Below are 14,242 nucleotides of genomic sequence, written 5' to 3' on the forward strand. Positions count from 1 at the left end.
CAAAGTCCTCTTTTCAGATGAAAGTACATTTTGCATTTAATTTGGAAATCACGGTTCTAGAGTCTGGAGGAAGAGTGGAGAGGCACAGAATCCAAGGTGTTTGAAGCCCAGTGTGAAGTTTCCACAGTCTGTGATGATTTGGGATGCCATATCATCTGCTGGTGCTGGTCCACTGTATTTTATCAAGTCCAAAGTCAACACAGCCATCTACCAGGAGATTTTAGAGCACTTCATGCTTCCATCTGCTGATGAGCTTTTTGGAGATGCTGATTTCCTTTTCCAGCAGGACTTAGCACCTACCCACAGTGCCCAAACTACTACCAAATGGTTTACTGACCATGATATTACTGTGTTTGATTGGCCAGCCAACTTGCCTGACCTGAACCCCATAGAGAATCTATGGGGTATTGTCAAGAGGAAGATGAGAAACACCCGACCCAAAAATACAGATACGCTGAAGGCCACTATCAAAGCAACCTGGGCTTCAATAACACCTCAGCAGTGCCACAGACTGATCACCTCCATGCCACACCACATTGATACAGTAATTCATGGTAAAGCAGCCCCAACCAAGTATTGAGTGTATAAATGAATATACTTTTTAGAAGTTGGACATTTCTTTATTGTAAATCCTTTTTGAGATTGATCTTAGGGAATATTCTAATAATTTGAGATACTGGATTTCTGATTTTCACGAGCTATAAGCCATAATCATCAAAATTAAAACAAAAAAGGCTTTAAATATTTCACTTTACATGTAATGAATATAGAATATATGAAAGTTTACCTTTTTGAATTAAATTATGAAAAAAAAGGAATTTTTCATGGTATTCTAATTTTTTGAAATGCACTAGTATATATATAGTGTATGTGCAAATATGCTTTGCCCGTAGCCAGGGCGTGGCCAAGGACGTCATGGCACCCCACCCCAACTGCCATGAAATTGCATTGGGGGTATGTGCTGACATGCTACAGCTGCTCCATATCAGGTGGAATAATGCCAAACTCATGGTCATGTGAACCTTTTTACTACAAATTTTCAATAATTACACCAGTATAATTGAATGCCAGTCTTTTCTATCCTTCCTAAGCCGTATTCAAACACCAACAGTTCTGGAAGCGTTTTGACTATTTGAAAAAGTAAACTACATTAAAACTTATTAAACAATGTATTTCAGTTCGAAAGACAAAACTCAGATTCCACAATTTCTTCAAAAATGTACCTTTTTGCATGATGGGTCACAAATTTTGCTGCAAGTAACAAACTCTGGCAAGTTACTTGGGTGACAAGTCTTCACAACAAAAAGTGTCAGACTGAAACTATCCATTTCCTGTAAAAAAAAAATATATATATATATATATATATATGTATATATATATATGTGTGTGTGTGTGTGTGTGTGTGTGTGTGTGTACATCACAAAACACATTTATGCTAACGTGTCTAGACTAAGTTCTTCAAAATGTGTTTGGACAGTTAATGGACTAACCTCAGATACGCCATTCTTGCAAGGTAGACCCAGATAATCTAGGCACAGCCTGTAGTTTGACAGGTCCCTCTGCTGCCTGCTGCTGTTGGCCAGGAGGGAGAGGGCAGCAAAATGACCTATGACAGTCTCCCCTTCCTTGGAATTTCCAGGATTTGGAATCAATTGTTCTGGAGATGAGTGGCGGTGCTCATCCAGCTCCATCATGTATCTGTACAGCCCTTCCATCCTTTCATTCATCTGAATGATGCCATCCACCAAGTCATTCTGGACTTTCTGTTAATAAGACATGAATTCAAAATCATTAGAATATGAAGTAATTTTAAACAAGAAACAAGCAGGAGCTCACGTAATTATAAATGAACTGTGTGGTTTTCAACTCCGCATTTGAAAAATTTGCAAAACTATATATCCTAATTTTTGATGGAATTTTTACAATATAAATATAACAGAAAATAGAATTTATGCATTCTAAAAATGAAAAGAAAAAACAATTTTTAAAATTTCAAAATGGAACTTATGTTAAAGGAATACTCCGGAGTGAAATGTGGGTGGTAGAAAAGGGCAACTGGACTTGCTTGAAGATTCTTGAAAACGTTTCACCTCTCGTCCGAAAGGCTTAGTTCTGTCTGACTAATAGGGAGTATCAGATATTTATCCTCTCCTGGATCAGAATCAGAATTCTGATAACCAGCTCATCTAAGGTGGGGTTTACATTAGACCGTATCAGCGGATCATCAGATTAACGTTTTTAAAAACGATTAGCGTGCACACAGCAACGCCAATACACGATTCGCGTGCACACAGCAACGCCAATACACGGATATGCTAATCACATGACTAATTCGGCACTTAAGTTGAGAAATGTGTCAGTGCAGCTCATCGCTTCCTCCTCAGCGGCTGCGCTCCAAATCACTCCGCCCTGAACAGCGAGTGCCCTCTGGAGGGTGCGCACTCCGGCCCTGCGCAGCTCACAGAGCGCGCGAGTGAAGTGCACGAGCAGTGATTTGGGACTGAGCCGCTGTGCGCAAGTCACTTACCACTTGCAAGTGGAAGGATGGCAAGCCTAAAGACAATCATAACTACACAATGGGCAGTATTTGCATCAGTATTTGCAGTATTTTCATACTTTTATACTCTTTAATGAAAGGTGATACAAGGCGGAAGTCCGCGCCGTTTTTCAGCAGTCGCGTCACATGACCAACGCCAGCGAATCAGGAAGGTGGATGTCACAGTGACGTTGTCCAATGACGACGCCAGCTAGAGCTCAGCACAGCGTATCCGCGTATCTCAATGTTTACACAGCACCGGACCAGACACGATCTGGATTGAATACGTGGACCCTGGCGGATTCCCGTTTCCCGGCGTTTCCAGGCGTTTTAATGTAAACGGACAGTGCATCCGCGAAGAAAACGAGACAGATACGGTCTAATGTAAACTTGGCCTAAGGTGTCATTGAGGCATCATGTTGGTGTGGGTCACTGGAGGCTGGGTGTGAACGGCGAGTCATTAGGGTGATCAAAGGATTGCCCATTAGGGTGATCAATGGAAAGCTGACTCTCTCTGTCCTCCTGTGAGTCACTGAAAACAGCTGGGTCCTGGCGTACACCCAGCCGTCTGGGAAGAGTGTCCAAGACCGCATTGTAGATGGTTGATAAATGATGTCTTAGACCCGCACCTCTGTTCAGTGATGGCCGTTCCAGGTTGACAAAAATGGCTTCTTTAACTCCTCGCTCATACCAACGATCCTCTCTGGCTAAAATGCGTACGTTACAATCCTGAAATGAGTGTCCTTTGTTGTTAAGATGAATATAGACAGCCGAGTCCTGGCCTGAGGAGCTGGCTCTCCTGTGTTGAGCCAAGCGCCTGTATAGCGGTTGTTTCGTTTCCCCAATATACGAGTCCGTGCAATCCTCACTGCACTGAATTGCATACACTACGTTGTCCTGTTTGTGAAGAATCTTCAAGCAAGTCCAGTTGCCCTTTTCTACCACCCACAGTTTACTATGACCTGGATGATTGAGAATCTTCACAGACATGTCCGGAGTGAAATGCTTTCTAGGTCTATTTTCACATTTTTGAGAGAAAAATGTCTGATTACAACCCGAATCCACCAAAGCCTGATGTGTACCCCCTTGCATACTCACAACTATCCTGTATGCCCCCACTTGATCAGGGGAAGCCTGAGGTGCATCGGGAATGCGAATCAGTAGCCCCACCTCCTTGCAGAAGCGCTGATTCCCCCCGCCTTCCCTCCGTGCCTACAAACCTGCCCGAGCTCGCTCTCGGTTCTGGTGGGCATGGATGAGTTCATCTTTGGAGAGAAAGAAGGTTAATGGCAGCACAGACACAGAAGGAGAAGGGAGAGTAGAAACATGAGGATAGACATGGGTGCAGGGAGCGGGTTTCAGGGTAGTTGGCCCCTGTCTCTGCGGGGCTGGGATAGGGGAGGGGTGAGGAGAGGAAGAAGGAGAAAGTGAAAGTGATTGAGAGAGAGGGAGTTGTAACAGAGCCTGCTTCCAGATATGCCATCAGATGATCCTCAGCCAGTTGGACCGCCTCCTCCAACGACGTCGTTCGGTGACACCGGACCCATGCTGATGTCCTGCTTGGCAGCTGAGCAACAAACTGCTCCAGTGTCCACAGAAGCCATGGTTGGCAGGCATCTCAGAGCTGTTGGGTGAACAGGAACAGCCAGCCCACTTCGCCATAAGCCAGCAAGCTGAAGCACTGGTGCTGCTCTTCTAGGCCGCGGCCAGCCCGCTGTAGGATGGTTCGCTTCAGGTTGGGGTACTCCAGCATGGTAGTGGGTGGGAGCTGTTGAGCTGCGAGCTGGGCTTCCCGACAGGAGCGGCAGTAGGCGAGCTACCCCCTGTGAGGTTGGCTGGCCAGGAGCTCACCTCTGTGACATGCCTGAACAGCTCGTGGAAGGCATCGGGGTCGTCCTGCAGCCCCATCTTCACCAGCTTAACGGGCACCCTGGCCGCAGGGACGATGGCTGGAGCATCTGCAGACTGGACCCAGCTCCTTATCACCTGCCGATCCTCTGCCTGGGCTTCAAGCAGAGCCCGGAAGTGCCAGCCCTGGTCCACGGACAGTGCAACAAGGGTGTGCTGCTGGCACTGGAGGTTGTCGGCAAGCGGTTGGAGGAGTTCTTGGACTGGTTCAGATCTCATGGTGGCGTTCGTTCCTCAAATCCTGGGTTTTGGGAAACAGGAACGCGAAGCAGGTTTCAGAACAGGTGAGTTCATTTTATTGTGCACACTTTTCAGTGACTATTCACTAAACATAAACACACTAAACACACACGTGGTGGGGTGTCACAGCTCTCTCTCTTGTTCCTGACTGTCTGAAAGACACTCAGAGACACAGGTTAATAGACAGCCAGTAATTCGACACAGGTGCACCTCATCACGTTACCTATTCGTTCAACCTACCTCCTCGACGTTCACAGCCGACGCTCAACCGCACCCCTGCTGCCACATTGGTCCATGATGCTTTGGATACCTGACAATTTAATAGTCACCACATATTTGGTACACAAAAGTTTCCAAAACATTATTCCTGAAGAAGGAAGTTTATTGCTGGACTTATGAAGATTCATTACAAAAACAGCCATTTGAAAAAATAAAGACGGAACCATTGACATGATATTGGTTGGTATAATTGCTCCTTGAGTTTAGTGACCACAATATGCAGCATTACACAGTCAAAAGAAATTGTATCTTCTTTATGTAAAACGTCTGATAAAATATGCATTAATCATTATGCTAATCAGTGGAACATTTTTTAAATAGGAATGCAAAAGACAAATAGGGCTAAAAATATGTTTACACAATGCTGGTCTAAAATATACACTGCATTTTTAAAACCTTTTTTATTACCATGAAGTAGTCACCAAAATCCTAGCCACTGAACATTCTATTTATTAATTTAGCACTGCAAATAACTAACACTTCACAGCTAAAAGATAAGCACACTTTTTTTTTGTTTTCATGTTAAGATCAGTTTCTTGTTTCCTCAAGATTTATTTTCAAATACGTTATGAATGCAATAATTCACCCATAGTCTCAGTTCATGGTTATATTATTGAGCCAGTCTCTCTCACTTCAAACTCGCATTCATGGACTTCTACTCCTCTGTATTGACTTGTTCCAGAATGTACTCAGACAATTGGTTGATGTCTGTAAGAGCTGGGTAGCACTGTAGGGTCATTGTAACCACACTCTCCTGCCCTGGAAAAATCTGCACTAAATCCTGTTTCAGCCTGAGTGTCTCCTCTGCTGACCTCTCCATCTCCTTTCGCTCCTGAGAATGACCTCTGATTGACCCGTGAGCTCTGCTGATGCCTCCAGGTGTCCGGTCACGGTACTTCAGTACTTCTGTCTGAGCTCTGGGTTGAGAGGAAGGTTGGGGGAAATTTGAGGCCATACCAGCAAATGTGTGTCTGCTTGGAACAGCAGGCCTGGGTAAAAATAAAGACAAAGAAAGGGTGTGTGTGTGTGTGTGTGTGTGTGTGTGTGTGTGTGTGTGTGTGTGTGTGTGTGTGTGTGTGTCAGGCTTCCAATAATCATTAATATATGTTTGTAAGTATGAATATATGTGTTTCTCTACTCTTGTTCCCATGCAAGCGTATATCGATCCAGGCACGAACCTGTTCTGTATCCGTAAGAAGTCATTAATGTGAGGTCCACTTCGGCCTAGAGGATCATCCGGCACCATAAAGAGGTCTCCTGCAAACACATACTGAAGCAACCTGCAGAGACAGTGTCAAATATTTCTATTAGAAATAATATAAATAATGCCTGTATTTCACACAGACTTTATTGAACATTTATAGGAGAAATTACAGCACTATTACCTTGTTTCTGGTGAGTACTATGTTTATACAGTCTGGCATGTAAATCTCATCTCATTATCTCTAGCCGCTTTATCCTGTTCTACAGGGTCGCAGGCAAGCTGGAGCCTATCCCAGCTGACTATGGGCGAAAGGCGGGGTACACCCTGGACAAGTCGCCAGGTCATCACAGGGCTGACACACAGACACAGACAACCATTCACACTCACACCTACGGTCAATTTAGAGTCACCAGTTAACCTAACCTGCATGTCTTTGGACTGTGGGGGAAACCGGAGCACCCGGAGGAAACCCACGCGGACATGGGGAGAACATGCAAACTCCGCACAGAAAGGCCCTCGCCGGCCACGGGGCTCGAACCCGGACCTTCTTGCTGTGAGGCGACAGCGCTAACCACTACACCACCGTGCCGCCCTGGCATGTAAATGACATTACAAATTCCTGCTCAATAATAATAATAATAATAATAATAATAATAATAATAATTTTTATTCAAAGAGCACTTTTCATAAATGTGCCTCAAAGTGCTGTACAATCAAATAATAAAAATTAATACATATTAAAAAATAATGTAATTGTTGAAAGTGAAATGATAAAAGATGAAGTGAAATTATAAGTACAAAAATAAGTGTAAGCTAAAATAATGAAATGATAAAAATTAATGTAATAGAATGCACAGAATAAAATAATTGTCTGAGTACCCTGACCACTATCAATTAACGATCAGCAGTATAACCCTTTCAAACCATGATAACTTGTTGTTTCAATGTGTGTTCGTCTTACAATATGTACATATATTTTGACTTGATGAGATGGACTTAGAATGCACAGCAGTTACAACACTGTCAGATCTTCAAAATATGAAAAAAGTCCAATTATAAAGTAAAAATAAACAAGAAAGGAAAATAATCAAATATCTGAGAACCACCCATTTTTATGTTGAGTTGAGTTAATACTGTCGAAGTGGAATGCCCATGATTCTCTGAGTAAAGCTTACTGATTGCATATAATACTAGTTCATGTTGTATAATACTCACTGGCCACTTTATTATGAACACCCATCCACCTGCTGTTTTATGCAGTTATCTAATCAACCAATTCTTTGACAGCAGCACAATACATCAAATCATGCAGATACAAATGAAGAGCTTCAGTTAATGTTCACTTCAAACATCAGAATGGGAAAAATTGTGATCTCTGTGACTTTCACTGTGGCATGGGTGTTGGTGCCAGATGGACTGGTTTGAGTATTTCAGAAACTGCTGATCTCCTGGGGTTTTCACACACAACAGTGTCTACAGTTTACACAGAATGGTTCGAAAAAAAAAAAAAAAAACACTGAGTGAGCGACAGTTCTGTGGGTGGAAACACCTTGTTGATAAGAGAGGTCAGAAGAAAATGGCCAGATTGGTTCGAGCTGCCAGGAAGGATATAGCAACTCATAGTAACTCTTTACAACCATGGTGAGCAGAAAAGCATCTTGGCATGCAACAGCAGAAGACCACATTGGGTTCCACTCCTGCCAGCCAAGAACAGGAATCTTAAAATCAAGAACAAGTTCCTATTAAAGTGGCCGGTGAGTGTATATTGTCTTATATTTCCATATCATCATAACACCTACCCCATGCCAATCTTTCTTTTAAGTTTTTGGCTCTTAGGAGTTCTAATTCACCTTGTCTTGATGATTTCTTTCCATCCAACTGACTCATCCACAAGGTCTCTCATGTTGTCATTCGTTACAATCACTCCATCTGTCTGCCTTGCAAGCTGCAGCATAAATCTGAAAGCATGTTACATGGATAGTTTTGTGGGATATCATCAACATGGTGCTTTGTATGATGATGATGAAAAGTACCACGATCTGTATGGACAGTGGATTTAATTCCACTATACCCTGGAACACTGGTTAAAAAAACATAGAGGTATAGAGTTTATAACTGCTCTCAACAAGAGATTTCTTCAAACTACTCTTGCAATTTTGCTTGTACCTGCGTACAATATTTTCTAACAAATATAGTTGCAGGTTTGACCACTGACCACTTATATGTTAAAAAATCTCCCACTGGCATGCCTTTTTTTGTTGTGGGGTCACATTTTCAACGTAGAACTCTAGTCTCAACTAGATGAACATTTTGGGCAAGCTTTAAAGAAAATGCAGAATGAATATTTTATAAAAAAAAAACAACAACAATATGCTAACAACAGTAAGTTGAATATCATTCAGAAAGAGGCAGAAAAAAATAGTTGCAGTGATGTGTGGATATACCTGTCATCATAGGAGTTTATCCTCTGTCCTTTAAACTCTCTAGATGGGGTAAACGAGAGGAGACCAAGATCTTGCAGTTGTGCCATAAAATGCTGCTCTTTAAAAGAGAAGATGCTATGAATATATACAAACCCACCAGATAAAGTCTTAATGGAAATATGTAAGTTATATACTAATTACCTTTTATTTTTGGATCTTTCTTCTGTCTCCACTGAGGAACAAGTGCTGTGATTTTGCGATGGCCTTGGTTCCAGAAGTACTCCACAGCCAGAGCAATGCCTCGACAGGAGAAAAATATTCCCAAACCATGCCTTGGGACAAGTACAGTACATTTCATTACATTACAGGTATTTAGCAGACATTCTTATACAGCATACCCAGAGCAGCCTAGGGAGCAGCTAGGGGCTAGGAGCATTGCTCAAGGGCACATCAGCCATTCCTGCTGGTCCAGGGAATCACACCGGTGACCTTTTAGTCCCAAAGCTGCTTCTTTAACCATTAGGCCATGGCTTCCCCACAATATGAAATCAATATTCATAATGATACCACATGATACAGTAAAATATAATGTGCATAGCTTTCTTCTGTTATATGTTTCGCAAATTACTCCATATCAAATGATTGTGGCTTGATGGCATTTGTTTAGGTAATGACTGAATGTTGCTAGTGGCACATACTGTATATCTAACAGCTATAGGAAACATTTCCCCCCTTAAGAAGTGGCGGCATATGTTACGATGTACAATCTAGCCAAAAACAGGTACACATCTCAGGTAAAATTCTGTGTTGGGTACTAGCTGAACAATTATCCAGCTACAAAGTGAAGTTTAGATAAACTTTTGCTTGCTTATTCCTTTCCTGGAGTCTGAAGCTGGTTAGTTGGATAGAATATGTAGTAATATTCAAATTCAGGCATTTGACATCACTTTTAACAGTATTGCAACTGTTAAAGATCTATTCTATGCAGTCTACTCTCATCCAAATTTAAGACATGGAAATGACCAAAGTTGTCATTCTCTATCTCTTGCTTTTCGCTAATCTGGTTTGATGTGGTCAAGCCTCTTCTGCTCTACTGTCTTTATCCTGTCCCTTTATTCTTAATTTAAATTGCTTGTTTACTCAATTTGTCCTCCTTAACTATTTTCTTACGTCATGGCAACATTGCTCCCATCAATGATGATCTGCCGCAGCCCTGGGTCACCATGGTCATCCTTCAGTTTGAGGACAAATGGTGTCTCTAAGCCTTCCAAGAAGCGTTGCTGTCCGGTGATGACTGCACCTGATTTGCTTGGTAGAGCTTTGTGTTTAGGCCTGAGGAAAGTGGGCTCTACTGGGGCAATTTTTTCTTCTGAGATATTGGTGTGCAGTGGAGATGGGTAAGTCAGCTGAGGAGGCCCACATACAGAAGGTGGAATGGTATGGAATGGGGGCTGATTTTGAGAAGATGAAAAAATATCTGGTGTAGTCCTTTCCAAGTCCATCGTGTCTGGCTCAGTTAAGTGTCCTGGTAATCTTGGTCCCACACTTGACCTTCCTCTCCGATGTGCTGGCACATCCTGCTTCTTTTTAGTCACTCCTTCTAAACTTGTTCTTTTTTCATTCTCAGTTTTTTCTACATTTGTTAGTCCACTCTCCCCATGAATTCTCTCAGTTTTTTTCTCATCCTTTAAAGGTCCTTCTTTGGCTCTTTGAAGGATGGCTGCGTTTCTCCCCGGCTCCTCTATTTCTTCTGCTTTCTTTCTCTCGCTATCATTCCTGGCACTGGGTTCCATCATACCCTTTTTCTGAAGTTCCAGGATCAGCTCATGTGGTTTCAATTCAGGGATGTTGCTGTAAATCTCAGCCACCTTCTCCTCGGTGTACCCACAGCTGGCTGCTGCTTTCTTCATCACACCAAGGACAAAATCATCATCTTTGGCCCCTGTAGCCCCATTCACCTCCTGCTTTAAGATCTGAATCACTGTTTTATCCTGCTCTTGCTGGATCAGGTCAAGAACCTGGGAGGGTTCTCTAGGTCCAGTACGGGCCAAAACCCTGCATACCACCTCATCATTGAACCCCATAGCAGTGAAGAATTTAAGTAGGTGCTCATTTTCTTGTTTGCTTGCTGTGGACAACAGGCTTTCTCCATGTTGATCCTGCTGATTTAACTGTTCTTCCTCCTCTATATCATAGGATACACCTTCGGACCACTTCTGCACTTCACTGTCTTGTTTCTTTACATCTGTACTTGCAGTACCAGGCCTTGGTTCTGTGCCTGCTACAAAATAGTTGAAGTAGTGACTTGGAGGCTTTTGTTTATTAACTTGTTTTCCTGTATCATTGATTCTAGAATCTGGAAAGTTAAAAAAAGGTGTCCCACTTGCTCTGGGAGAAACTGTGGCACTCTTTGAAATCTCAAGGTTCTGGTTCTCCTTAGATTCTCTTAGTATCAGTCTATCCATGCACTCCTGAAGTTTTAGAGGTTCTGTGGCTCCGACTGAAACTACACTACTGTCCAACGTGTTGGGATCTAGTCCTGACTGCTTAACTAAGTCCAGAAGAACTTCTTTAACCATCACTGGCAGGACCAGCAGTTCCAAAGTGTAAGTGTCCTCCAGTCTCTCTGCCAGGGATTTGAAGGCCCGACGAGAATCCATGCACTCACTTCTTGCCTCAGTGGGTTGTGCTTGGCTACAATTGTACTTGTCTACTAAGTCTATGACAAGGGAGTAAGCCTTAACAACAGGCTCGGTCAACCCAGAGATGAGGAGACACCCAACTGAGCCCACCTGGGGAAAGGTAACACAAAGGTAAATGCATACACTAATAGTAAATATGAATTGTAAAGAAGACAAAGTAGACCCATTTCACCATTCTAACCCTACTTACTATTATATGCGCTGAGGTAATTCTAATCAGGCAGTCAATAAACAACTCCTTGGCACCGCAGAACACACAGTGAAGGACTTGTGGATATTGAATTTCCTTCTGAGCTTCCTGGTTTACAACACCTTTTATAAAAATCTGACAAGAACAGACAACCAACAAGACATATAATGAAACAAAAACAACTGTGACAAATATTATTTTAAGTAATGAGTGTCCAACTATTCCTGGAGGCCTACCACTGCATGCATATTGACATATCTAAGGAAGTCCTTTAGAACTATCTGCTAATAAAGACTATGTGGAAATTGGCATTGAAAGCACCCAGTGCAAATGACATACAAGCCTGAATGTCAGTCATCAAGCAAGCACTGATAATTAAGATCAGCTTCCACTAAGCACTGTACTGCAAAGCTGCTTGGTGAAGGAACATTTTAAGAATGAAACCACAGTGGTTTGTGTAATAGAACAAACCCACCTTTGCTGCCTCAACGTCTTCTTTCCTTCCCTTCAGTTGGAGCCAAATTTGTCCATCCTGAGAGGGATATGAGGTGTCTTCCCCACCAATTCTCAAAGTCACACCAAACACTCGTTCCACTGTGGGTTTCAGAGAGAGCAGAGACCCCTGCAACACACCAGGGCAGGCAAACTCGTCCTCCACTTGCTGCTCTCCTGCCATCTTATCCCTCCATTCTGGGATGGCTGAAACAGCCATGATGGGGTTGAAGTGTAGGTAATAGTCAAGATTTACTTGTCTGTATTTACGTTTGTCCAAATAGTGGAGAGAGAAACAGACAGATATCACAATCATTTGTCAAAAAGTACAGTTGCAGAATAACATTATAACAATAACACCAACAGAGTTCATAATTTGCTGCTTGAATCCCAACAGAAGAATACTAACTACATTGCTATGAATATTTCTGCTAAGCAGTTGTAACATGTTAATTACTATTGTATATTTGGTCTGTTTACAAGAATATCTGGTCATTCATTTTCTGGCTAATCTGCTCATCCATTGCGGATTGTGGGTGAGCTGGAGCCAATCCCAGCTGACACTGGGCGAGAAATAGGGTACCCTGGACAAGTGGCGGATTTAGCAAATTGGGGGCCCCAGGCGAAGGTATGTATGGGGCCCCCCTCATCCGATCCGAAACAAAAAAAAAACAAAAACAATGTACCGAGTGCATGGTGGATAGGCAGGTAAAGCTAATCTATTGGGAAGTAAAGGTTGGAGAGGAGAAAAAAACATTCCCCTTTAAACCCTGCATACACTTCTTTACTCCAAAATGAAGATGGAAAGCAGAGAACACACAAAGTGTAGCACTACACGACCGCTGGTGGGGGGCCCCAAGCAGCCGCCTACCTATGCCTCTATGTTAAGACCGCCCCTGCCCTGGACAGACTTTCCAGTCTATCATGAGGCAAAAATAGAAACAGACAGTCACATGCGTTCAGGCAATTTAGAGAAGCTAGTTGACCTAATCTGCATGTCTTTGGACTGTGGGAGGAAACCAGAGCACCCAGAGGAAACCCACACAGGCACGAGGAGAATGTGCAAACTCCACACAGAAAGGGCCCCAAAGGTTGATTAGCAGGTTCAAACCCACAACCTGCTTGCTGTGAGGTGATAGTGCTAACCACTGGACCACCGTGACACCAAATCTATTCGAAAAATACAAAATCAACAGTTAGATGTCAGTTGAAACGTTACACCACGGGCTTACTTCCAGCATACTGAACCTGGCATGTGGACAACTTCTTTATACATTAGCTATGAACAATATGAACATGTATACCTGATTTCTGGTTAAACAGATAAAACATTATAAATGAAAATCATATGATTTTTATTTACAGTTTTTGTGTGACAATAGAAAAATCAGAAGTTACACAATCTACCCAATAACGTTACAGGAAAGCATACTAATAAGACAATAATTAGCATTCAGTGTGATTTTAGAAATGTTTACCATGGCCACTTCAGCACTTTAAACCGCACCCTTCAATCTTCACCTTTTTCCAGGTTTAAGTTTCGATTGCAGCATATCTACAATCTGTCTTCTGTAATTCTATGAAAGGCGATTGGGTCCAAAGTTCAACGTCTAATTCGCACCGAAGCTGTGTTAGTGATCAGTTATAAACATTATTCATATCGTTTTAAATACTGAACTGTTTTTGTTTTTTTTGACAATTCTCTGATGGCTTGCGTTTAAACCTCCGTCCCCACTCAGAGCTCAGCTTGTTGTTGTTGATAAAGTGAAACTTGGGGAAACACGAAGGAGGCGTGCAGAAGTGTAACTACCGTAATACAGGGATGTGATGTCGCCTAATTTATTTCTTCGAAAAGCTCCCTTTGGTATTTGAGACCTTGATACTTTGAGACTCTTATAGTCTGACCCAGATATAACCACATGACGATAATAAAGACAATAACCTCTTCAGCGAGAAAGCACATGTCCTGTTGTAAATCCGCTGCGCATATATTGTTGATACGTAATGTGGGAAATTCCACTGACGTCAAAATGAAATTTCCGTTTTGTGTAAACAGAAATGTATGGAAGCCTGTTTCCTCCACTATAATAATGAAAGGTTTCTCAGAATTTTGACTGAAGTTCTTATAACAATGACTGAGTATCTCACAACAATGAGATAATTTTCCCTCATACTTATGACTTAGTATCTCATGACTTAAAGTGCCATTCCACCATTGGATGTATTTTTTTGACATAAAATACAATATATTTTATGACAACATGACTA

The 14,242-nt window shown here is 42.3% G+C and overlaps 1 protein-coding gene across 4 annotated transcripts; it reads right to left on the reverse strand.

Annotated features, from left to right (window-relative positions):
* Window positions 1-5,045: 5,045 nt before the first annotated feature.
* On the reverse strand, window positions 5,046-13,797 carry khnyn (KH and NYN domain containing). 4 transcript variants are annotated; one of them, XM_060916999.1, is made up of 9 exons: window positions 13,453-13,792; window positions 11,958-12,234; window positions 11,483-11,617; window positions 9,761-11,382; window positions 8,792-8,922; window positions 8,612-8,708; window positions 8,018-8,125; window positions 6,142-6,243; window positions 5,046-5,880 (listed from the first exon to the last, which is right to left on the reverse strand). In XM_060916999.1, the coding sequence occupies exons 2-9, from the start codon at window positions 12,192-12,194 to the stop codon at window positions 5,619-5,621; spliced, it is 2,694 nt and encodes an 897-aa protein (XP_060772982.1). In that variant the 5' UTR covers window positions 12,195-12,234; window positions 13,453-13,792; the 3' UTR covers window positions 5,046-5,618. The 4 variants fall into 4 exon arrangements, 3 of the variants coding, with proteins under 3 accessions (XP_060772982.1, XP_060772981.1, XP_060772983.1); XM_060916998.1 differs by having other exon boundaries at window positions 5,046-5,952; window positions 13,453-13,790; XR_009654316.1 differs by lacking the exon at window positions 5,046-5,880 and adding an exon at window positions 7,717-7,885 and having other exon boundaries at window positions 6,159-6,243; window positions 13,453-13,796.
* Window positions 13,798-14,242: the final 445 nt, after the last annotated feature.

This window comes from Neoarius graeffei, chromosome 3 (genome assembly GCF_027579695.1).
Source record: "Neoarius graeffei isolate fNeoGra1 chromosome 3, fNeoGra1.pri, whole genome shotgun sequence".
NCBI classification, from domain to species: Eukaryota; Metazoa; Chordata; class Actinopteri; order Siluriformes; family Ariidae; genus Neoarius; species Neoarius graeffei.

Excerpts from the sequence above, each read along its gene's own strand:
- khnyn (XM_060916998.1), bottom strand. The coding sequence starts at position 12,194 with ATGGCTGTTTCAGCCATCCCAGAATGGAGGGATAAGATGGCAGGAGAG. Across the intron at positions 11,383-11,482 it reads TTACCTCAGCGCATATAATA|GTGGGCTCAGTTGGGTGTCT; the intron begins GTAAGTAGGGTT and ends ACCTTTCCCCAG. Across the intron at positions 8,923-9,760 it reads GGGAGCAATGTTGCCATGAC|GCATGGTTTGGGAATATTTT; the intron begins GTAAGAAAATAG and ends ACTTGTCCCAAG.